The following is a 25,058-nucleotide window of genomic DNA, read 5'->3' as shown; positions in this document are numbered from 1 at the left end:
TCTAGGATACAATAAATAAATGTAATATGTACATATGTGCAGTCTATAAAGTGGAGAGGATTTAAAACACCGTCTATTTTTCTCCAGTCAGCTCTAAAAGGCCTGTGTGAGCATCACATGGCAGTAAAAAAACATCAGATGTTGAAGATCACTTAGTCAAATGTTGTTTTTTGTTTTGCTGTTTTTTTTACTGCCATGGATGCTCCACATTAGAAACAGGCCTTTATAACTTAATAACTTAGCTATAGTTTCTCCTCTGCGTTATTTAATAGTATGATTTTGTGTGCCCCCTTTGTAAAGCGTCCTTGGGTTTCTGAAAGGCGCTATATAAGTCCAATTTATTATTATTATTATTTATTTATTTATTTTTACATGGTAATAACGCAATATCACACAAGGGGTCTGGGTGTATATATATATATATATATATATTTATTTTCCTTTTTTTTTTACATGGTAATAAAGAAATATCACACAAGAATGAGGATAATTCCTGTGCTTGAGGTCCAATTGCAATAAAAAAAAACTCAAACAAAAACTAACATTCACAATCAGGCATGCTATGGTTATGCAGTCCATTAAGATATGATAAGATGAGATAAGATAAGATAAGATACAGAAACAGAGTGAAACACAGGAGAGGTAAAGGTATGCAAAAATTATAAAAAACAATAATAGAGATATAAAAGATACAGAGTGAATGAGTGGACATAGTGTGTACAATATTTGTGTGTACAATAAATAAATGTAATATCTAGGATACAATAAATAAATGTAATATCTAGGATACAATAAATAAATGTAATATGTACATATGTGCAGTCTATAAAGTGGAGAGGATTTAAAACACCAGTCAGCTCTAAAAGGCCTGTGTGAGCATCACATGGCAGTAAAAAAACATCAGATGTTGAAGATCACTTAGTCAAAATGATTCCAGCTAGGCCGCATTTATTGCTATCTCAACCTAACTATAAAGCTCTCTCTCATCATCCCGCCCCAGAAGCGGCCCGTTCCCATAAGACGGACACCTCAATCAGCCAATGAGATAACAGTATCCAGCCGGCTCTGGAGAGAACGGACCAATCAGCGCTTTCATAGCATCCAGAGGAGGGCACGCAATCCTTACGCTTTCTCTGGCAAGAAATGTTAGTTCCTGCTCTTCCTCTGGCCGTTTCCTGTAATCGTACAGTGTTGTGAGACGGAGAAAGCCATGTGTGTCGATGCAAAGGTAAATTTAGCACCCCGAAATTATTACCCAGAGAGTCTGGCTAGTGGATACGAGGGTTATTTTCATGTATTTCTGCCCGTAAGATAAGACGCGGACCAAGCGAAACAGTATTGCGGCCTAACCCCGGAGTCTGAACGTTAGACGTTAGCTCAGGTTATATTGTGGCACGTTGCTTTGGTTTGGTCCGGGTTTGTTGATGAGATTGAAGGGAGTCCGGTACACTAGAATGGGTTTGTTAGTGAATGACACAGAAGCGAGGGAAAAGGTTTAAAACATATAAAATATCATGTTTAAAAGGCTTGATATGTTTGAGGTGCCACGCAGGCTTTTTGTAAAGGGCAAGCTAGTAGAAGCTAACATGCTAACCTGTGTGAGAAAGACTGCAATACGACCAGAGAGGAGAGAAGCATCCTGCTGTACCTCCTCCAGCATCAGTACCCTCCTCATCTCACTTCACTAACTAGTTTCATTCATTGAATGTTTCCTCGCTAGTATAGCTTTGTATATTACTATATAACTGCCTGAAATGTGTATTTTAAAACCCTCTAATATGGCATTGAAAGCATTTTCTGGACAAGGTGAGCCATGACTTGGGTGTTATTTACAATATTTTGTATAATTCAGTGGCAGTTATTTGTTTATTAGGCACTATATGTCATTTTAAAAAAATGTTTTACTTCATAATGGTTAAATGAATTAGTGGGTTAACTCACAGTAGAGTAAAAACAGTCACAGCTCTTAAGATAACTGTGCTCATATGAAAGTTGATTTAGTAAACAATGCATTCTTTCTGTGCATTAGGAACCAAACTTGTTATTTTGATATAGGTTTTGTTGATTTTTGATAGTCAAAATTGGAGATAAAATTGGAAACAAGGACCAGAAGTTACAGGATTGCCTTTATGCCATATAGGGCCACAAGTCATTTGTTTACTAGGCGTTATATGTCATTTACTTAATAATTGTTAAATGAATTAGTGGACTGTAATACGACCAGAGAGAGGAGAGAGGAGAGAAGCATCCTACTGTACCTCCTCCTCCAGCATCAGTACCCTCCTCATCTCACTTCACTAACAACTAGTTTCATTCATTGAATGTTTCCTCGCTAGTATAGCTTTGTATATTACTATATAACTGCCTGAAATGTGTATTTTAAAACCCTCTAATATGGCATTGAAAGCATTTTCTGGACAAGGTGGCACATGACTTAGGTGTTATTTACAATATTTTTTTATAATTCAGTGGCAGTCATTTGTTTACTGAGTGTTATATGTCATTTAAAAAAACATGTTTTACTTCATAATTGTTAAATGAATTAGAGGGTTAACTCACAGTAGAGTAAAAACAGTCACAGCTCTTAAGATAACTGTAACTGTGCTCATATGAAAGTTGTTTTAGTAAACAATGCATTCTTTCTGTGCATTAGGGACCAAACTTAAATGTGTTATTTTGATATAGGTTTTGTTGGTTTTTGATAGTCAAAATTGGAGCTAAAAATTGGAAAAAAGACCAGAAGTTACAGGATTTGCCATATATGGCATATCTGGACAAGGTTAACCATGAGTTGGGTGTTATTTTTTTTAAAACAATATTTTGTTATTATTCAGTGGCAGTTATTTGTTTATTGGGCACTATATGTCATTTAATTTTTTTTTTTTACTTCATAATGGTTAAATGAATTAGTGGGTTAACTCACAGTAGAGTAAAAACAGTCACAGCTCTTAAGATAACTGTAACTGTGCTCATATGAAAGTTGATTTTAGTAAACAATGCATTATTTATGTGCATTAGGAACCAAACTTGTTATTTTGATATAGGTTTTGTTGATTTTTGATAGTCAAAAGTGGAGATAAAATTGGAAACAAGGACCAGAAGTTACAGGATTGCCTTTATGCCATATAGGGCCACAAGTCATTTGTTTACTAGGCGTTATATGTCATTTACTTCATAATTGTTAAATTAATTAGTGGACTGCAATACGACCAGAGAGAGGAGAGAAGCATCCTACTGTACCTCCTCCTCCAGCATCAGTACCCTCCTCATCTCACTTCACTAACAACTAGTTTCATTCACAGAATGTTTCCTGGCTAGTATAGCTTTCTATATTACTATATAACTGCCTGAAATGTGTATTTTAAAACCTCTTAATATCACATTTGAAAGCGTTTTTTATGGACAAGGTGGCCATGCATCCTGCCTACCTCCTCCAGCATCAGTACCCTCCTCATCTGACTTCACTAACAACTAGTTTCATTCACAGAATAATCCCTGGCTAGTATAGCTTTGTATGTTACTATATAACTGCCTGATATGTGTATTTTAAAGCCTCTCAATATGGCATTGAAAGCGTTTTTTATGGACAAGGTGGCCATGCATCCTGCCTACCTCCTCCAGCATCAGTACCCTCCTCATCTGACTTCACTACCAACTAGTTTCATTCACAGAATGTTTCCTGGCTAGTATAGCTGTGTATATTACTATATAACTGCATGAAATGTGTATTTTAAAACCCCTTAATATGGCATTGAAAGCGTTTTCTTATGGACAAGATTAACTATGAGTTGGGTGTTATTTTCAAAAACAATATTTTTGTCATTTGTCATTTGTTTTACTGGGCTTTATATGTCATTTAAAAAAGTTTTACTTCATAATTGTTAAATTAATTAATGGGTTAACTCACAGTAGAGTAAAAACAGTCACAGCTCTTAAGAAGATAACTGTGCTCATATGAAAGTTGTCTGTGATTTAGTAAACAATGCATTCTTTCTGTGCATTTGGAACCAAATTTAAATGTTATTTTTATATAGTTTTAATATATATTGGAGCTAAAAAGGAAACAAGGACCAGAAGTTACAGGATTTGCCATATAGGGCCACAAGTTTCTCTGCTCCTTGTTATCTTTCTTTACTATAACACAAGTGTGTACTAAACCATTGATGGGTTGATGCATCTCACTCACAGTAGAGTAAAATCAGTCACAGCTCTTAAGAAAATACCTGTAAAGTGTGCTCATATGAAATTTGATTTAGTAAACAATGCATTCTTTATGTTCATTAGGAACCAAACTTAAATGTGTTATTTTGATATAGGTTTTGTTGATTTTTTGATAGTCAAAAATTGGAGCTAAAAAGGAAACGAGGACCAAAAGTTACAGGATTTGCCATATAGGGCATATCTGGACAAGGTGGCCATGAGTTGGGTGTTATTTTCAAAAACAATATTTTTTTATTATTCAGTGGCAGTCATTTGTTTTACTGGGCGTTATATGTCATCTAAAAAAAAAAAATGTTTTACTTCATAATTGTTAAATGAATTAGTGGGTTAACTCGCTGTAGAGTAAAAACAGTCACAGCTCTTAAGAAGATAACTGTGCTCATATGAAAGTTGTCTGTGATTTTAGTAAACAATGCATTCTTTCTGTGCATTAGGAACCAAACTTAAATGTGTTATTTTGATATAGGTTTTGTTGATTTTTTGATTGTCAAAATTGGAGCTAAAAAGGAAACAAGGACCAGAAGTTACAGGATTGCGTTTATGCCATAAAGGGCCACAAGTTTCTCTCTGCTCCTTGTTATCTGTGTTTACTATAACAAATGTGTGTAGTAACCATTGAATGAAGCCCACCAAATTTCAGTTGTTGTATAAGATGAACCTTTTATTAATCCCCGGGGGGAAATTCAGGTGTCAAAGCAGCAAAGCGCAGATACAGAGGTACAGGTGTACAAAAAGATTATAAAACAATAAATTGAAATACAGAATATACATAGTGAATGAACATAGTGAATGGACATAGCATGTACCGTCCGTCAATAAAAAAATGTAGTGTACAATAAATAGATGTAATATGTGCAGTCTATAAAATGGTATATGGGATGTAGTGTAAAGTAAGTTTAAAGTGCACCAGTGGTTAGGAGAGGTGGTTACAGGTAGTGCAGATAGATGCAGATAGTCCAGATAGTGTGTGTTTTAAGTTTAATGTTAAAGTATACAGGTTTGAGATATAAGTTCATCAGTATAGCATTTGTTTAAATAAGTCATTCATTTGTGCTTCACTGACCCGAGTATTTCTCTTCTTTTACCAGCTGTTTACTTAAAAGTTGAGAAGAACTGGACTGCGACCATTTAGCTTCCATCTCGGAGTCTTTTATACGTTGTGCCCGTCTCCCTGTGTGGAGTGGGCAAGATGGCGGACCCGATCATGGACCTCTTTGAGGACACACCCCTGTTTAACCTGGATTCCCTACCGGACGACTCCTTCTCTCAGGGCTCCTCGGACCCCGTGGGGGAGGCCCTTAAGCTTGCGCTGGGCCAAGTGGACCCACTGACCGAGCCCGAACTCACGGTCAACGCGGGCCTGGGTGTTTCTGTAGCAGCTCCTGCCATCCCGGACCCTGCGCCCGTGCAAATTCTCGCACAGCAGCCAGTGCAATTGGCGACTGCTCAGACTGTTTCAATAACTGTGGCTCCCACTGTAACCCAAGTCCCTGCCCCTGTCCCGGTTGATGCTGTACCTCAGATCCAGGCCCAGGCCACCATACCCATTGTCAGCACTACCACCGTGGTCCCCACTACCACTGTCTATCTGAGCTCACCTCTGACTGTTACCACCTCCCCGGTCACCACCACCACCGCCACCACGCAGCATCTCACACAGATAACTCATCAGCTCACTGCACAGCAGTTAGCTGCCATCACACAGCAGGCCGGTGGTAAAATTGTCATTCTCAAAGGTCCCCAGGGTCAAGCCCAGGTGCTGCAGACTGTATCAGGAGCCACAGGCCAGACGGGTGGAAAGGTCATCCGTGTGTTGTCTGGCACAACTCTTAAACCTGGCATGTCCATACTGCAGGGGGGGACCGTCTTGAATCAGGCGACCCCGGGGCAAGCTCAAGTCAAGGTGGGTGCTGCAGGTGTGCAGAGGCTGCTGCAGTCTCCCAACGGCCCAGTGAAACAGATGCTGCTGACCTCCATGCCCCAGCAGACGCAGGGCCAGACGGTTCAGGTGCAGATGGCTCAAGGCCAGCCCCAGGGCCAAGCTACTCAGATCCAAGTCCAAGGCCAGGTGCAGCTCCAGCCAGCCATGCAGGCCCAAACGCAGGTAAGCACCACCTCTTTTGCTGCAGCAGGCAGACCACAAGGTGTCACCCTGACAGCTGCACCACAGCAGGTGACGCTTGGAGTGATTTGCCATCAGGGTCATGGCTGAGTTTCTCCAGCTGTATTTTTAGGTCAAGTCTTTTTTTCCTGAGTGTCATAATGAGTCTCATTCTGTGTATCTGGTTCTAGGGTGGCGAAGCGAAACGGATCACCCTGGTTCTCCAGCAGCCCTCCCAGGCTGGCTCTGCTGGACAAGCGGGTCAAGTCCAGCAGCAGATCACACAAGTCCAGCAGGTGCAGACAGCCCAAGGGGGCCAGCAGCAGATCCCAACTAGACTAGTGCTGGGGCAGCTCCCCGGAGGCAAACTGGTGCTCCAGGGAAGCCAGCTAGCCGCCCTGACCCAGGCTCGGGCTGGCCAGGCTGGAGGGCAGCCCAAAGTCCTCACAATTCAGCTGCAGGTGCAACAGCAGCCCAACCAACAAGGAGGAATCAAGGTGGGAAAGAAGTGTTATAGAGTTTGAAGTACCTGTTTGTTTAATCAGATTAGTATTTTCCTACAGTACATGTAATTTCTTATTGCTCCTCTTTTTCTTCTTCTCTTGTTTGATAAATTAGTCTGAGCTCTGATGTTCTCTTTTGTGACAGTGGGAAGTGCTGTCTTCATGCAAGCTGCTAGTTATTTTCTATTGATGTAGTTGAAAGGGGGTGCAATACACTCAATATTGACATTTGTCTACTTACAGTCAAGTTTTCAACTATTCCCCAATAGTCAATTTAAATGGTGTATTCTGAAATCTGACCCCCGTGACATGTTGCCGCCTCCAGCCTCTGCAACAAATGTGGCTCAGTGTGACCAATATTTTAGTTTGTGTTGGTCTAGAGTAGTTGTTTCTGCTTGTTTCAGACGGGCAAACTTAATATTGCATGTGCTGTTTCAGAACACCACAAAGGAACAATGGCTACTTTTGTGTAGCCGGGACTGATCAGTCCAAATGGCTCTGCTAACTAGTATCTATTAGCAGTTAATGTTAACGCTAACATCTTTAATTAGCCATATAGGGACATTAAATGTTTTGTGGGCGAGTTCCAGAAAAAATGATAAAGAATACGGTAGGAATTTTATCAGATTTCTTTGTTACATAAGACTGAATGGTTTCAGGTTAAAAAAAAAAAACAGCTGTTCAGTGCAGTCAAATTGATTGTTGGCTCTTAAAATTGATAAATTATCACAAGTTCACAACATCATTTAAGTTAGAGAAAAACATCTTGAGTGGGCTTCTGTTTTGTAGTGCTGTTTTATACTCTCAGTTTAAGGAAACATGGCAGCTATTTAGGAAATATGTTTGCTGTCTTATCCAGAGCTAGATATGAAAAGATCAACATCAGTTTCATCTCTGTGCATTCAGAACAGACATTGGTCCATGATGTGTTTAGCCTAGCTTGGCACAAAGTCTCAAAGCAGAAGGAAGCGGATAGCATTGCTCCATCGAAGGCGTCTGCCCAGCCTAAAAACACACTGGGCCGATATATCTACTAGGAGAGTACGAAGTAGTGGTGGGCGATATGGCCAGAATCTTCCATCACAGTATTTCTAATTTTGACAACACTTGAGTTAAAAACTCACAACAAGTTCTTTCAAAATGGAAGCTTTAAGGTTCGTGTGAACAATAATTTTAAGTGCAAATAAATACGAGCCTGACTTCAGTCACTGCAATATAAAAATCACACAAGTTTGTTTTGTAGAGTATACCAAAAGAAAAAAAGACTTGACTTTTCCCGCAGGATTTGCTCATCTTTCATCTCAAAAAGCTGTCAAAAAGAACGACTGTGTGATGGAAACGGTATTGCCAAATCTTTACCGATGGTTACATTTGTACCTTTGCATGGCGTATACCGTCCTATCACCCAATCCTAGAACACAGATGAAACTGATACTGCTCTTACCTGACTGTTGATAAGACGCCAAACAAGTAGAGTTCTTTAAAATCCTGCCAAATTCTCAGATCGTATACTCCATCTTATCGTTTTATAGTCTCTATTTTCAAAGGGACTGTGCTTTGACATCTCTCTTCTTTCACTCTCACAGTACCAGCTGGTCTCAAGCACTGGCAATCCCGGTGGCCCGCAGGTGTTGCAGATCTCGCAGGGCCAAGGAGGACAGAGAGTTGCGGTGCCACTCAAAATGCTTCTGCAGCCACAGGTAGTCCTCTACATGTGCATAGACATTTCCTTATTTTATATACGTACAGTACATACTTTTATATAGAGCAGGGCTTATGGTTTTCTGCTCTTTCAAACTTTCTCCTTCACACAGACAAGCTCAGCATCCTCGGCTGGTGGCACAGTCTCTGTGGTGAAGGTCATCAACACGTCGGCCGCAGGCCCCTCCACTACGACCACCACTCCGTCCCAGGCCATCCGCATCACCAAGGCCCCTGGCGAGCCCGCCTCTGTGCGGCGAGTGGAGATCCTGTGCAAGCAGGAGAAAGCGAACCGCATTGTGGCTGAAGCTATAGCCCGGGCCAAAGCACGCGGTGAGAAGAACCTGCCCAGAGTCCTGAACCAGGACGAGCTTCCAGCCACCCAGACCTCCCCAGAATTGGGGGGCACTGTGACCGTAGTGTCCGCCGCTAAGAAAAAGAGCAGCGGAGGAGGAAGCAAGAAGAAAAGTCCCGTAGCTGGAGGAACGACGCCCAAAACTACAGGAGGGGCCGACAAAAAGGGCAAAGCGAAGACACCAGGAGGAACAACTGGAGTGGCTGGAGGCACAGTGATACCTGGGTCTGGGAACAAGAGCAAAAGCAAGACTAAGACAAAGTGAGTGATGTGTGAAGAGTAGGTGAGGGAGGGAGTAACTTATTTCTGTATGTTTGGAAATGTAACCTTGTAGGAAACAATACTCATTACCGTCCGTTACTTAATTCTTTTTTTTCTTTGTCCTCTCTCCCTCCATCTTCCCGCAGCACTATTACTCTAGTGGGAGCAAAGAAAAGAAAGAGAAATGCGTCCTCAGACCACTCTGATGGCGAGTTGAGCCCTGCCTCACCTACTGCACTGGATGATGACCTGATTACGGTACAAACACATATTTAAGATCAGTGCACTTTTGGAAATTAGCGAGGCTGTCAAAGTTAACGCGTTCATAACACGCTTACACAAATTTGTTTTAACGGCACTAATTTCTTTAATACAATTTAAGATTTTTAGGTTGTAGCTGTTTTAAAGCTAGAGTGATACTTGCATCATATGAAACTAGAAAAACCTAAAAAATCCGTCGGTACCAACCATGTCATACTAGCTTGTCGCGCAGGAGGCTAAATAACGCTTCATCTGCTTTGACCTTTAAACCACACTCACTCTCCAACTCTGTCTTTTGGCCAAAAGAGGCGCTCCAATCGCGTGGTGAAGAGGAAGAAATACACGGAGGACCTGGATATCAAAATAACGGACGACGAGGATGAGCAGGAAGACGTAGACGTTACTACGACGGCGGCGGCTGTGGCCTCCATCAGTGGCGGGACAGCAGCGCAGCTGAAACAGGAACTGGAGCTAGATGTCGACGGGCAGCCCAGCATGCAGTTCTTTGTGGTGAGTAGAAAAAGTATTGTAACAATAATCTCTGGTGAGATTGAAAGAATTGTCATAAAGAGATGGACACTGGTTGAAGTGGGGTGGGTTTGTTGGTTTATACGTGTTGTGTATTTGCAATGTTGGATTCGAATATACATCCATTTGTGCCCACAACTGAAAATGTTATTTCCTTTGGAAGTGCTCTCTGGGCTTGCCTTAGCAGAAATGTGAAGACATTTTCAAAATCGCTCAAACAGTTTGGCTGAAAAGTGAGTTTTTCTTATCGTATTATATCTAGTCTTTGGGCACATGGTACTCCTGTTTTGGCAACAGACTCCATTATATTTTTGGAAAAAAACGCAGTCCCATGTGCCCAAAGACTAGATATAGTATGATAAGAAAATGTCTGTATCTCAGAAACTACAAGGAGCACAATCAAGTATTTGGTATCTTTGAACTCATAGCAAGTTGAATATCAAAGATATGCACACATGTCCAGTATACAAATATTTTCCATATGAAAAAAACATTTAATAAACACAATGTTTTTCCTAATTTTTTTCAAAAATCCTGACTTTGACTTTTAATAAAAATGTAATTTTTCATGTGATTTAAAAATGTCAAAGTTGTAATGTTAGATACTCGCCAAAAGTAAGTCAGTACTAAATTTCAAGACTTTTGATGAATTGGAACAAAGGTTGTGGCATTTTTTCTTATCATACTAAATATAGTCTTTGGGCACAAATGGGTTAAGAGGAATGAAAGATTGTAGATCAACAATCTTATGTGTATTACGTTTTTAAATTTTTTTTACAGGAAAACCCAAGTGAGGAAGATGCTGCCATTGTTGACAAAGTTCTGTCTTTGAGGTTGACCAAGAAGGAAGTATGTTTATTCCATTTATTTAATTCTTTTAATTAAATCTAATTTTGAGAATCATAAAAACCTAAAAGACCTGTTCTTGTCTTCAAGGTGTCGCTGGGCCAGTACATCACTGTTGAGGAATTCTTTGTAAAATACAAGAACTAGTAAGTCCCGATATCTCAGTGAATAACTTTGGTTTAGACTATTTCTATTTCTTGAGGCGACATCTAAATGAGTAAAACCTGACTCTCTCGTTCTCAGTTCTTACTTACACTGCGAGTGGGCCAGTTTGAGTCAGCTGGAGAAAGATAAGAGGATCCATCAAAAGATCAAGAGGTTCAAGACCAAGCACGCACAGATGAGGCGCTTCTTCCAGGGGGTGAGCGAGGAGCACATCCTGAAACCTCTTCTTTATTTAACTATAACTCTTTACATATTTGTACTGTCTCTGACTCTGTGCTTCTGTTCAGGATGAGGAGGCTTTTAACCCAGACTATTTAGAGGCGGACAGGATCCTGGACGTCTCCCACAGTGTGGACAAGGACAATGGCGAGGTGAGAGACCAGGCCTGATCAAGAAATCACTTTCACAGCTGGAGAAAAGATCTTAGCTGTTCCCCTCTGGGGATATGTAGCTGAACTCTTGTGCTGTTATTTCTTCTTTTATGAAGTAGTATGTTTGCAATAGTTAAATATTTGCTTTCTGTCTGTCTCCCTCTAGCCTGTTATCTACTACTTGGTGAAGTGGTGCTCTCTGCCTTACGAAGACGCCACCTGGGAACTGAAGGAGGACGTGGACGAGGGCAAGGTCGAAGAATTCAGCAAAATCGTAAACCGACAACCTCGCCTGAAAAGAACGGTAAGCAGTCGAATGGAAGATAGCCAGAAGCGCTTAATTCATTCTTCTCTTCTCCTTTTCATGCATTTTTCCCTCCCTCCCTCTCTCTCTCTCTCTCTCTCTCTCTCTCTCTCTCTCTCTCTCTCCCTCTCTCCTCAGCCACGACCGTCTGCCAGTGCATGGAAGAAGCTGGAGGAGACAAGAGAGTACAAGAATGGCAACACGCTCAGAGAGTACCAGCTTGAAGGAGTCAACTGGCTACTCTTCAACTGGTACAACAGGTATTTATCACACACATGCACACACAATACGCTCCATGGTCGCCTGTAGCAAAGTGCATTCTGAAGCCACATTTAAACTTGATTGCCACTGTAATTAAAGAAGTATTAATAGCAACTTTGAGCATAACACGAAGAAGGCATTGTGTCATCTATATTCTAGAAAAAAGTTAGTCCCTTTGTAGTGATGCTTGTTGGTTGATTGATTGATTGATTGTTCTCGTCTCTCAGGCAGAACTGTATCCTGGCAGATGAGATGGGTCTGGGGAAGACCATCCAGTCTATCGCGCTGCTGTCTGAGGAGTACGATGCTGGCATCACGGGTCCTTTCCTGATCATCGCTCCCCTCTCCACCATCACCAACTGGGAGAGGGAGTTCAGCACATGGACCGACATGAACGCCATCGTCTACCACGGCAGCCTGGCCAGCCGACAGATGATCCAGCAGTACGAGATGTACTTCAAGGATGACAAGGTACTGGAGTTACTAATTGCGATTGTTGTTGATTAGCTTTTAGGGATGCGAATCCCCAGAGGCCCCACGATATGATATTATCACGATACTTAAGTCACGAATAATTCTTATTGTGATTTTAAACATTTTGTGATTATGCTCTGTATTGCGATAAGATTTATTGCGATTTATTGCGATTTGTTACACGGCTTTGTTGAATACTCTTTATAGCAGACCTCTGCTATGTTAAACAGACCGTTGCTATGTAGGCAGTTCTGATCTCGGACTCTGGCGGACCATCTTTGTGTAAAATTATTGATTTCTTAATGCAAGACCACCGCATCGCCCCGACGGGTTTATTTCACAAAAATGACCGGCTCCCTTTTTTCAACTGCAAATTATGTAGTCTGTTTTATCTAATAAGATACAGTTGTAACTCTGATCATCTCAGAGTTTTCATTCACATATCTTGAGGTCAGAGGTCAAGGGACCCCTTTGAAAATAACCATGGCAGTTTTTCCTCGCCAAAATTTAACGTAATTTTGGAGTGTTATTTAGCATTCTACCCGACAAGCTAGTATGACATGGTTGGTACTAATCAATTCCTTAGCTTTTTCTAGTTTCATATGATACTTTAGCTTTAAGGCTACAACCTCTGAAAGACGGAATAGCGACCGGGCCCATCGTTAAGGTTAATAGTTTATATAATATAAACTTGATACTTGACGTACGTGGATCGATACAATATTGCCACTCAAAATATTGCAATTCTATGCTGATGCATGCTGTGGTATACTGATGTTAAACACGTCTGATGAAAATTTGCCATTCTGTCTACAGGACCACTTGATCCCAGGTGCGTACAAGTTTGACGCCCTCATCACAACATTTGAGATGGTGTTATCTGACTGCCCAGAGCTGAGGGAGATCTCCTGGCGTTGCGTGATCATCGATGAGGCTCACCGCCTCAAGAATCGCAACTGCAAGCTGTTGGACAGCTTGAAAATGCTGGATCTGGTGAGTGGACCACAGCCCAATGTGGATTTGGAACAAAACCAATGGTGAAATGTGCAGAGAATAACAGGATGCTGGTAGTGTGGTTAAATGTTGCACTTAAGAAATACTTACAGTTTGAATTAGATTAAGACTGCTGTAGTGAGAAACCAGAAACAGTTTGACATTCACTTTAAATGGCTAGAAGGATTTTAGGACTTAATTTGAACTTTTCTTCATCTGTTATGTTCTTTTTCCTCTCCCTACTTATTCCCTGGTTCTTTCTCTGGTTCCTCACCCTTCTTCCTGCAATGCCTCTCCTCCCTCTGTCCTTCTATCTATCTTCTATTTGTGTTCTGTGATTTCCTCTCAGGAACACAAGGTGTTGTTGACTGGCACTCCTCTCCAGAACACTGTGGAGGAACTCTTCAGCCTGCTGCACTTCCTGGAGCCTACCCAGTTCGCTTCTGAAAGTGAATTCCTCCGAGACTTTGGAGACCTCAAAACAGAGGAACAGGTATGTAATATACAGTCAGTGACACACTGAAATTCACACACACATTTTGCTAGTATTGTGTAGCTGTCACTGAGGAATCTTTTTTTTTTTTTTCATGTCCATAGGTCCAGAAGCTGCAGGCCATCTTGAAACCCATGATGTTACGAAGGCTCAAAGAGGATGTTGAGAAGAACTTGGCACCCAAACAGGAGACCATCATTGAGGTTAGTGTAAATGGTGCACATTAAGTGTAAACTTTGAGTTGTGTTAGGAGATCTGAACGACACTAATAAGGCAACAATTTGATTGTTTGACTGCGTCATCTCTCAGGTTGAGTTGACGGATGTACAGAAGAAGTACTACCGGGCCATCCTGGAGAGGAACTTCACTTTCCTCAGTTTAGGGGTAACCAGTAACAGCAATGTCCCCAACCTGCTCAACACTATGATGGAGCTACGCAAGTGCTGCAACCACCCCTACCTCATCAATGGTATTGCATCACATTATTAGCTCTTTGTACCGGGCTTCTTGCTGTCTGCATGTACTGTATGTTTGTTATATTCAGGCTAGAAAAATATATATTTCCAATAGTAACTGACCTGAATAGTGCCGCACAGTGTCCATATAATCATTTGAAGGGGCAATTCCAAGTAGTATCAACATTTCACTTGAAAAACATTAGTCACTGTAGTATGTATTTATTTGGTGCCATTCTGCAGAGTGAGTGGAATGATTATCTAAAGCTGCAGCTTACCCTCAATAAGCAGTCTGAGCTTCATTTGCTTGTGAAAAGCTTGCATAATTCAGTAGCATAATAAAATTGTACCTTTTATGTCTCTTTTCTTTTGTCCAGGCGCGGAAGAGAAGATCATATCGGAGCTGCGGGAGGTGTATGACCCCATGGCCCCCGACTTCCATTTGCAGGCCCTGATTCGATCGGCCGGCAAGCTGGTGCTACTGGACAAGCTGCTGCCTCGCCTCAAGGCCGGTGGCCACAAAGTGCTCATCTTCTCCCAGATGGTGCGCTGCTTGGACATTCTGGAGGACTACCTCATCAACAAAAGGTAAGCGGGCCAAGCTGTATTTTAATGCAACTGATGATTTGTATTATGAGGACTTGTGTGATGTGTTAATGTAAAGTATGCTCACTTTTGTTTTTTATTTTTTTTACAGATACCTTTATGAGCGAATTGATGGCAGAGTGCGTGGGAACTTACGACAAGCTGCCATCGATCGCTTCAGTAAGCCTGACTCAGACCGCTTTGTCTTCCTGCTGTGTACCCGTGCTGGCGGCCTGGGTATCAACCTCACTGCTGCTGACACCTGTGTTATATTTGACTCTGACTGGAACCCTCAAAATGACCTGCAGGTACAAGATTCACTGTTATGTCTGGTTTAAAAAGAGTTCCATGAGACTGAAAAACAAACCATCTTTACGTGTATGTTTTTACATTTTATGTTCAAAACTTGGATTTCTCATCTTTTATGTCAGCAGCTGCATATGATGCTCTTTTGACCCTTCTTTTATCCTTATGTCAGGCCCAAGCACGGTGTCATCGTATTGGCCAGTCTAAGGCGGTCAAGGTCTACCGTCTGATCACGAGGAACTCTTATGAGAGGGAGATGCTGGATAAAGCCAGTCTGAAGCTCGGCCTGGACCGCGCCGTCCTGCAGAGCATGAGTGGCAACAAAGAAGGCAACGTCAACGGGGTAAGAAAGAAATACCGTTTTGAAAAATGAGTTTGCTTAATCCAGTTTGTTCTGCTTGTGTAAATGTCATTCTGCCTCACCTACAGCAGGTCCAGCAGTTCTCCAAGAAGGAGATTGAGGACCTGCTGAGGAAGGGAGCCTATGCTGCCATCATGGATGAGAACGACGAAGGCAATCGCTTCTGCGAGGAGGACATCGACCAGATCCTTCAGCGAAGAGCCACCACCATCACCATCGAGAGCGAGGGCAAGGGCTCCACGTTCTCCAAGGCCAGCTTTGTGGCCTCTGAGAACCGCAACGACATTGCCCTCGATGACCCTGAATTCTGGCAGAAGTGGGCCAAGAAAGCCGACATAGACATGGACTCCATGAACCGAAAGGTAAGTGCAAGATGTTTTTCTTTTTTTGTGAAGATCATCAAAGTTTTACAGTGCAGATTGCCACAGCATGTAAAATACTGTAGATCTTACTAATGTATTGTGTAGTTATAGTCTTGTATATTATGTTAAATGCTTATATATTGCTCAGAGTGATATGTAATTGACAAAATGTTACTTCTCCCCCGACAGAACACCCTCGTGATCGACACGCCCAGAGTCCGCAAGCAGACCCGCCAGTACTCCACTTTACGAGGTGAAGGTGGAGACCTATCTGATCCGGAAAGCGACGACGAGTATCCACCTGCCAATTCCAGGCAGTCGCGTGCCTCCCGGCGCTCCGACCGCCACAGCGGAGGGGGTTACGGCCGCACCGACTGTTTCCGGGTGGAGAAACACCTGCTTGTCTACGGGTACGTAGACTTACATTTCTCAATTTATACTCACTAACCTTGTCCCTTGTTCTCACTCTGTTAACTGCTTTCTTCTTCTTCAGTTGGGGTCGCTGGAGGGACATCTTATCCCACGCCAGATGTAAGCGTCGTCTGAGTGAACGTGACGTGGAGACGATTTGCCGCGTCATCCTGGTCTTTTGTTTGCTCCACTATCGTGGAGATGAGAACATCAAGAGTTTCATCTGGGAGCTCATCACGCCGCCAGAGAACGGCCGTGAACCCCAAACACTACTCAACCACTCTGGTAGGAGCTGCACGCGGAGTCGCTCGCACGATGTTTTAAATAAAATCAAACTGAAAAAGTTGATAAATTAGTTTGTTTGGTAGAAAAGAAAAAACAACTACTTAATCCATGACCTCATATAATCAATGCTGGTGACCTTTCCTTGTTGTCTGTTGAAATGTTTGGAATTAACTGTATATTTTTTGTCTCTGCTTAGGCCTGTCTATCCCTGTTCCAAGAGGCAGGAAGGGTAAGAGAGTAAAGGCTCAGAGTACGTTTGATGTACAGAAGGTGGAGTGGATCCGCAAGTACAACCCTGACACCCTGCTTCTGGACGACAGCTACCGCAAACACCTCAAGCACCAGTGCAACAAGTCAGTGAAGCCCAGTCAGCTGTGTTTTTGCACATATGAAAACATTGTCATCCATGTTCAAACACTAAAACCTCTCTTCTTCTTCAGGGTGTTGCTGAGGGTGCGTATGCTCTACTACCTGAAACAGGAGGTGATAGGCGAACATGCAGACGCTGTCCTGAAAGGAGCTGACAGCAGGTATCTAATACTGCCTGTTTGTACATTCAGCCAAATACAGACACACACTCAAACACAGTGTGCCATGCATTTATTCATTTATTTTTTTTCCAGGGATGTTGATATCTGGATGCCTGAGATGGAGCAGCAGGAGGTCCCTGCAGGATGGTGGGATACTGAAGCAGACCGCTCACTGCTTGCTGGCGTATTCAAACATGGTAGGTTTTCTCTCTGTATGAGCTCAAAATCATTTATGAGAATAGGGGGAGGATTTGTTATGGCTTAAAGGGATAGTGTGGAGGATTTGGCTGCATCTCGTGGTGTCGTTGCAGATTGCAACCTCTCCGCTCACTCCTCTCTTTCCAAGACTGCAGTAACGTGAGCCGCAGAGTGCAAAACCCCGCTAAGAGGCCACCCTTACCATAATAACACTACTTTAGGAGCAACGGAAGTCAGATGGCGGCTGGCGGTACCACAGTTTTTGCATCTGCGGCTCACGTTACTGTAGTTTCACAAGCTTGTCTGAGAACTACGGTGGCCTTAGTAACAATACAACAATAAAAACGCAAAAGGCTCTCTCTAGAGCCAGAGTTTGGCTTGTCTGTTCTAACATGGCAGACTCCGTGAAGAGGACCCGCTTCCTATGTAGATGTGAAGGGCTCATTCTAAGCTAACGAAAACACAATTCTTATTTTCAGTTGATTATACACTAAAGATAACATAGTTAAGTATATTATATTCTATTTCTGTTAATAGATCCCCCAAAATGCAACACTCTGTTCCTTTAAATACAAAGCAGTTTCTCACTCAGTGGTGGTCATGTTCAACGTTCCGATCTGGTCATTGCACAATGTGTCGAGCATTTTTCTTTTGTCATTTAACAGCCTTGACTCTATCTGTGTTACCAGGTTATGAGATGTACACCACTATGCGTGCTGATCCCTGCCTCTGCTTCCTGGAGAGAGCTGGTCGGCCTGACGACAAGGCCATCGACGCCGAGCAGCACACTGGTGATGCTGAGCTGGGAGACGAGTGAGTGATCCTGGCTAACGGGGCCAATGAAAACTTATTTTCTTATAGATTTATAGTAGACTTGAGCTAACTGGACGTTGTAACATGTCAGTTTCAAAGTTTCCCTTTCATTATAACTACATGCAACATATTGGAAAGGGGTGCCCTGCTTAACGGCACTTTTATTGTTTGTGTTGTGTAGTGCTGATTATGATAAGTACTCAGAGGACCCGGAGTTCAAGCCTGCGTCAAGACACGCCAAAGATCTTTTCGAGGAGGTACGAATCTGAAGTCTGCACATTGAATCGATTTGCAAACACTCTGTTGAATATTTTGGAACTAACCAATAGCGATAAACAATTTTTAATGAGTCTCTACTTGACCTTGTCCTCCAGCCTGACTCCATGAACGTGGACGATGAGATTTCTGTGGAAGACAAGATGGGGCCAGCGATCACAGAAAGCTATTCCAGCCAGAGCGGTGCGTGCTCCTGGCCCTCCAGCTCGACGCTTACAGCGCGGATGCGGCGGCTGATCACAGCTTACCAGCGCAGCTATAGGCAGGAGCAGCTGAAGATCGAAGCAGAGGCAAAGGGTGACCGCAGGCGCAGGCGGTGCGAACAGGCCAGCAAGCTGAAGGAGATTGCACGGCAGGAGCGCCAGCAGAGGTACACTGGTGTTATTATCATTTTCTCTTCTATTGACAATTCTTATTATACGTCAGCGAATATTTAAGTTTTTCATGTGGTGATTATTGTCTCAATTCAAAGCTTTTACTATTGCAAGAGTGTGCAAAACTCATGGCAACAAAAGCTATGTTTACATTCAGTGTTTCTCATCCAAATGTATTGGGTTGTATACTTAAGGTCTACCAAATGTGATGAATGTATTTCTTTCCTTTTACTTCAAAATGTTAAATCTGTTTTGTTTTAGATTCATGTTTACTACCAAGCAGTCGTCCTCTTTCCTGCCTTTGTTGGTGCATTGCTGCGTATCTTACAGCCACCTGTAGATCAGTTAGTGTAAAGTCATTGGCAGGAATGTGTGTAGCGTCACTTGTGTGCACATGTTGAGGTATGACTTGGTTACATGCACTTCTGTAAGTGGAAGGTCGGACAACTAGTGGAGTAAAAGTAAAGTAACTTAGCATGCAACTGTAGTATCAGTGAAGACTTAAAACATAATACTTAGGGATGTGCCAATTTTTCTTTTTATATATACAAATGTTTAATATTTTTCTTCTCAGCCTTCACTCCACTTGCCTTTCTGTCTTTCTCCCAGGTGGACGCGTAGGGAAGAATGCGACTTCTACCGTGTGGTATCGACCTTTGGTGTTGAAAAGATAAAAAAGGAGCTAGGCCTTCCTGACGGAGGGGATCCTGAATTTGACTGGAACCGCTTCCGGACCTTCGCTCGTCTGGATAAAAAAAAGGACGAGAGCCTCAGCCGATACTTCCGCTCTTTTGTCGCCATGTGCCGGAGAGTTTGCCACCTGCGCCCAGGCCGCGGTGAAGGTAATTACCACTACACATGCTGCCAAAAAAAGACTTGACTTAGCTACTTGAGCAGCAGGTAAAGTGTAGGATGCTTACTTTTTGTGGCGGCTCACAATGTTCAATCTAACACCTTGGCTCAAACTACATATGCACAGGTCTTCTTTGCAGGTTTTTATACTCTTAATATGTCAATTTACAGATTTCCTTTTTGGCAGTTTGATAAAAGTAGAGTCATGTTATAGTAAATATCTCTTCTGTCATCCTGCTCAGATTCAGCAGAGATTTCCCAAACTGTGGCCCCCATCACTGAGGAGCGTGCCTCCCGTACCCTTTACCGCATCAGCCTCCTGCGTCGCCTCCGTGAGAGAGTCCTGCCCCACCCGTCTCTGGAGGAGCGTCTGCCTCTGGCTCCGACCAGCTCCGAGCTGCCCGCTTGGTGGAATATTGCGGAACACGATCGCCAGCTGATGCTGGGCGCCTCGCTGCACGGCGTCAGCCGCACTGAGCTCTCCATCTTTCCAGACCCACAGTTCACCTTCGGTCAGGCTCGGGATGAGTTCATCCAGAACCAGCAGGCCCCACCGCCTCCACCTCAGGCACCGCTCATCATGCTGCCCCTCAGCCAGCTGAAGACTGAGGAGGACGCGCCTGGCGTGAAGGAGGAGGTAGCTGTAGAGGACACCCGGTTGCTCGGAGTTGAAATCAGGGCTGACTTGCAGAGTACGCCCTTGAGTCACCATGACGGCAAGGCACGGGAACAGGGCTGGAGCCTCAAGAGGAGCAGGGGGAGGGATGGTAAAACAGGAGGACGGAAGGCAGAGGGAGGGTCGGACTCGGATTCTGATTCTGATTCAGGCTCATCGTCATCCGGGCGATCGGGCAGCAGTGATGAAAGTGCAGAGAGCGAGGAAGAGGTGGAAAGAGGTAAGTTGGTAGTTAAAGAGAAACATGTTGAATGCACAGAAAAAACACAGAAAATCGAATTGTTCTCCCTTTTTCTTCTTAGCGCGCATGAAGCTGTGTGACGCGGATGAAGACAATAGTTTACTCTCTATGACTCCATCTCAAGATGGCCTTCTTCCTCCCGATCCTCTCCGAGTGGATTGGCCCAAGGTAAATAATCCATGTCTAAACTAAGCATTTCTCTGGAAGGAATAAAGCATGCGTTAACTTTATTGCTGTGAATGACTGATACACGGGGCTCCTTCTTTGTCTCAGGACCGTGTATTGATCAACCGTCTGGACAGTTTGTGTACGCTGACGCTGACCGGTCAGTGGCCGTCAGGGCGGCGCTATATGCCCGAGGCTCAGTTCAACCCGAGCTCAGAGCTGGCGGGAGACGAGATGGCCTACACAAGGGTGATCCGTAAACCTGGCGGCACGCCTGGTGGCCCTGGGGAGGACGGAGAAGATGGAGAGTTCACGGTCAAGCTCCTTAGGGTGAGAAAACAGTGAAGGATGAATTAATGTTATCTAAGGCATGTGCAGGCAATTGAAAATATTTGAATCAGTGTTTAAAGTCAAAAACAGACAATACAAGATGCAGCTGTGATGTGTAGTTCATGACTAAACTAGAGGTCTCTCTGTCTGTCAACCTGTCAGGAGGAAGGGCTGAAGCTGACCTTCTCTAAGCAGGCCCTGATGCCCAATGGGTCAGGGGGAGAGAGCAGTGGCCGCAAGAGGCGTAAGGACCAAGAGGTACGTGAATCAGATCTACATGTGCTCCTCTATAGTGCGGGAAGAGTCGGATGCAAAAACAAAACTGCTTTGGATTTAGTTTGATAACTTTGTTTTTGGCCGCCTCTCTTTTAGTCATCAGACCCATACGGACTCAATGATCCGATGGAGCGTACTCCTCGCCGAAGGGACCCTCCCACCTGGTTGAAGGAGAACCCAGATTATGAGGTGGAGGGAGACATGCTGGAGGTATATATTTGTGACACAAGGACCAACTGATCAATTAATTTTCCTTGCTTATACAGTAATAGAGTGCTGAAGGGATGATCAAACAGGAAGTTAGCATCACCCTGGTTCCCTCGACAAAAAGCTAATGGGATTTTTCCATTGGGTTTTGGATTATTGCAGAAAATAATCTCTGTGGCAAACAAATGTTTTTTTCAGCAAGATAATCTTCACAAATGAACACAACTTTTATGATTTTTGAAGGCTAAATGCAATCGCCAGAAGTAAAAAGCTAACGCTAGGCTATAAACGAACTACACCACGGTCGCATGAGCGCGAGTATACACAACGAGGCTGTAAAGGAGGACTAGTCGGCGTGATGACGTTTACAAGTCTCATTTAACCACTTTTAACCACAACCATCAACTGACTTTTTTTGAGACACGTAAAGGCTTCAAACTTCACAAGTGGGATATTTACTGTATTTTATATCGTTGAACAAAATGTTAAAATCTCTTGAGCTTGACCTTATTTCAGGCATCTAACTGAAAACCCACTGACTTCAAGGCAAAGGAACCGGAAAAGCTAAAATGCTAACTCATTTCCGGGTTTTAGGACTCATTCCTATAGTACTCTATAAGGTGTTCTAGTCTCAGGCTGATAAGAAAACAATATATCTTAACTATGTTTCTGCTTTATTACATAATTTGTCTCGTTTCCTCAGCTTCTTGTGAACAGGAGCAAGAGGAAGAGGAGGAGGAGGGCCGATAAAGCCGTGACGGGCAGCGAGAAGGTCAAAGTCATTAATATGAGGACAGGAAAGAAGGTGGGGCATACAGCGATTGGTGTCGTACACCTGATTTGTTGGCTGTGTGTGTTATCTCTTGCTAACAGACAAACATCCAAATGTTTCCCCTCCGTAGGTTGGAGCTGCTTTCTGTCCGATGCTGCAAGACCTGAGGGAATATCTGGAGGAGAATCCTGATAACGCTGTAGCACCCGACTGGTCTGAAACCGTTAGGAACTCTGTACGTATTCGAAATGTTTTATTATTACAAGACTTTGCTGAGCAGTGTTGTTTAGAAATATGACTTTCTGAACCTCTGTTTAGTAGAAAAAGTAGCTAACTGTATTACATTTTGCACTGAAAATGGATGTTTATTACTCTGTTGCCATGCAGACCAAAAATAGCAGCTGTCACTATCATGGCAAGTGTTGGTCTGACTTTCAAAAACACTTTTAAAGTATAGCTGAAATTTAGTGGAAATGGTGGTTTGCTAGAAGAGAATTTTCCAAACTGATCGCATTTCGGCACAGAAAAATGTTTTTCTCCCTGATTGGTGAATTTATCTCATTAAAGTCTGTATTTTTCGTACGAAATTGTCACCCGTTTAAAAATAAATATGACCTCACGTTGTGTCAATCACATTTACACACCGACTCCAAAACTTTCATCCAGGAACAGGTTGGATTTTTTAGCATCCATCAAAAGGCAAAAGACTGTTGTTTGACCTCTCAAAGCCACCGTCTGTGCAAACGGCATCATCCAAAATGGTATCTGATAAATTGATTCACTCCGTCTCCCAGCACAAAGCACTTAACCATAAAGAAATAAAAGAATAAAGAGATGCAGCATTTTAAAGATAGATTGTGGCAGGTGATTGCAGAACAGCTTGGAATCGAGGATGGTTGCAAAACAAAGGATGTACGAAAGATTATACAGTAGTGATTGTGCTCTAGGCAGCTAAACGATAGCTCCTTGCTAATGTCATTCATTCATAGCGCTATCCATGGCACCCAAATAGAATAATAAAACGCATCAGACTCAGTGGGCAAGGTTTCTATGAGTAACATCTTTTTTTAAAACGTGTACGAAAAATACGGACTAGGTGTTCAAAGACATTAAGACTGGAGCTGTGGTTACCGCAGCATCAAATAAAGGAAACTAATTAGTTTAATAATTCTTCTTCTCACAGGGCTTCCTGCCCGAGACCTTCTTCCACCGACTGCTGTCCGAGCATTCAGAGATCCCCAAGAAAAGCCGCCGCCGCCACCATCACCACCATCATCACCACCACCACCGCACTCCAGAGCCCACCCCCGAAGACCCCAACTTGGACGGCGTTGAAGAGGAGACGCTGGTCTCAGACGGAGCCTACATGATGGACGAGGAGGACCTGGAGACCTCCCATCACTTCCTCACCAGTCCGGACTTTGACGTTAAAATGGAGGGCGGCGACAGCCTTTCCCAAGGGGACTATGACAGCTCGGATCAAGAGGCGCTATTGGACGATGTCATCATAGCACAGAAGGACTCTGACTCCTCATCAAGCTCAGAGGATTGACTGAACCCCTCTCCCCGAACACATCTGACTTAGTCCCCTTCTTCTCTTCAACGAATCATGTTATTCCTCATCAATTATTTTTACCATATTATGTATCAAATTATGGATGAATGTGTTTTTTTTTGTTGCTACTTTTATTCATTTATTTTATAATAGGGATTTTTGAAAGGAGCAGGTTTGCAACCATCTCTTTTCTTTTTCATCATCACAGTTCCATTTTTCGATCCTCCTCTCTGACCTCTGACAAAATGGCAAAAAGCTGAGCTTTCTTTCTTACTTCACGACTCGTCATCGTCCTCCTCTCCCTCCAAACCTGTTCTTTCCCATGACATTCCCAGCCATGACCAAAAGGGGACCCCTGCTGTACAGATACCCTTTTCTTATCAAATAACCTCAATGCTGGTCCTCTAGCGCTACATGAAACTGGACATGTGTAACTGAGCAGAGCCTGGATCCAGATCCCACAATCCCCCCAATCTCGTTTGGTCACGTCTTCTGTGTCCAGACGGGTCTGTGAACTAAAAGGGGATCCAGTGGGTGGATGTACTGTTATTGTTTTCACTCTATGGGGAGGGGTGTGGGTTGAGAGGGAGGGAAAGGGAAAGTGGCGTATTAGTTACTGAAGCAGTGCTAGGAGGATGGGTGTATTGTATAATGTAGAGCCGGTCAGTTGTGTACTATGGTGCAAAGATGACGGCAGTGAGTTACTATTCTTGTTTTATGATCTGAGTGTATCTGTGAAATGAATAACAGCAATCTACAGTGAAAGCAGGTTTGTGTGTATTATTTGAGACTTTAACGAAGCAGAAGCAATAAGGAGGTGAACTGTTTGTACACAAGATTGGTTATGTCCATTCCTGCACAGCGTTTAATAATTGTGTCCTATTTACAGCAGATTATAATGCATAGGAGCTTCTATTTTATTTATATAGCCCAATATCACAATGTTAGCTCAGGGGGCTTTTGTACAGCATACAACACCCTTGATTTGGACGAGACAAAACTCCCCCCAAAAAACCTTTAACAGGAAAAAATTGAAAGAGTAACTGAGGAGGGATCCCTCTCCCTGAATGGGCAGACATGCAATAGATGTTGTGTGTTTCATAAATAATGATGCACAAATTTTACCAGCTTATAATATTTGTAGAATACTACCGTATCAACCAAAATGAGAGAAAGTAGGCCACATTGTG

At 43.0% G+C, this 25,058-nt stretch overlaps 1 protein-coding gene across 3 annotated transcripts; it reads left to right on the top strand.

Annotated features, from left to right (window-relative positions):
* The first annotated feature begins 1,075 nt into the window (after positions 1–1,075).
* chd8 (chromodomain helicase DNA binding protein 8) lies at positions 1,076–24,633 on the top strand. Of its 3 annotated transcripts, XM_037786316.1 has the most exons (39): positions 1,076–1,228; positions 5,310–6,325; positions 6,514–6,819; positions 8,412–8,525; positions 8,640–9,142; positions 9,289–9,400; positions 9,710–9,913; positions 10,712–10,780; positions 10,868–10,923; positions 11,021–11,138; positions 11,230–11,313; positions 11,480–11,617; positions 11,756–11,877; positions 12,106–12,349; positions 13,169–13,345; positions 13,695–13,838; positions 13,943–14,041; positions 14,148–14,307; positions 14,671–14,881; positions 14,991–15,186; positions 15,357–15,527; positions 15,614–15,907; positions 16,097–16,317; positions 16,401–16,603; positions 16,800–16,956; positions 17,044–17,133; positions 17,227–17,330; positions 18,021–18,144; positions 18,326–18,401; positions 18,519–18,790; positions 19,404–19,636; positions 19,889–20,542; positions 20,625–20,731; positions 20,837–21,058; positions 21,221–21,316; positions 21,431–21,544; positions 22,245–22,346; positions 22,444–22,548; positions 23,497–23,865. In XM_037786316.1, exons 2-39 carry the CDS (start codon positions 5,411–5,413, stop codon positions 23,863–23,865), a joined length of 7,686 nt encoding a protein of 2,561 aa, XP_037642244.1. In that variant the 5' UTR covers positions 1,076–1,228; positions 5,310–5,410. The 3 variants fall into 3 exon arrangements, with proteins under 3 accessions (XP_037642244.1, XP_037642246.1, XP_037642247.1); XM_037786318.1 differs by lacking the exon at positions 1,076–1,228 and having other exon boundaries at positions 5,411–6,325; positions 23,497–24,633; XM_037786319.1 differs by lacking the exon at positions 1,076–1,228 and having other exon boundaries at positions 5,411–6,325; positions 15,617–15,907.
* Positions 24,634–25,058: the final 425 nt, after the last annotated feature.

Source organism: Sebastes umbrosus, chromosome 12, assembly GCF_015220745.1.
Source record: "Sebastes umbrosus isolate fSebUmb1 chromosome 12, fSebUmb1.pri, whole genome shotgun sequence".
In the NCBI taxonomy this organism is placed as follows: Eukaryota; Metazoa; Chordata; class Actinopteri; order Perciformes; family Sebastidae; genus Sebastes; species Sebastes umbrosus.
The sequence above is the reverse complement of the archived record's forward strand: the minus strand, read 5'-3'. Positions and strand labels throughout refer to the sequence as shown.

Coding starts and splice junctions, on each gene's coding strand:
- chd8 (XM_037786318.1), top strand. CDS start 5,411: ATGGCGGACCCGATCATGGACCTCTTTGAGGACACACCCCTGTTTAAC. Junction 14,882..14,990: donor GACTACCTCATCAACAAAAG/GTAAGCGGGCCA, acceptor TTTTTTTTACAG/ATACCTTTATGAGCGAATTG. Junction 16,957..17,043: donor CTCAAGCACCAGTGCAACAA/GTCAGTGAAGCC, acceptor CTTCTTCTTCAG/GGTGTTGCTGAGGGTGCGTA.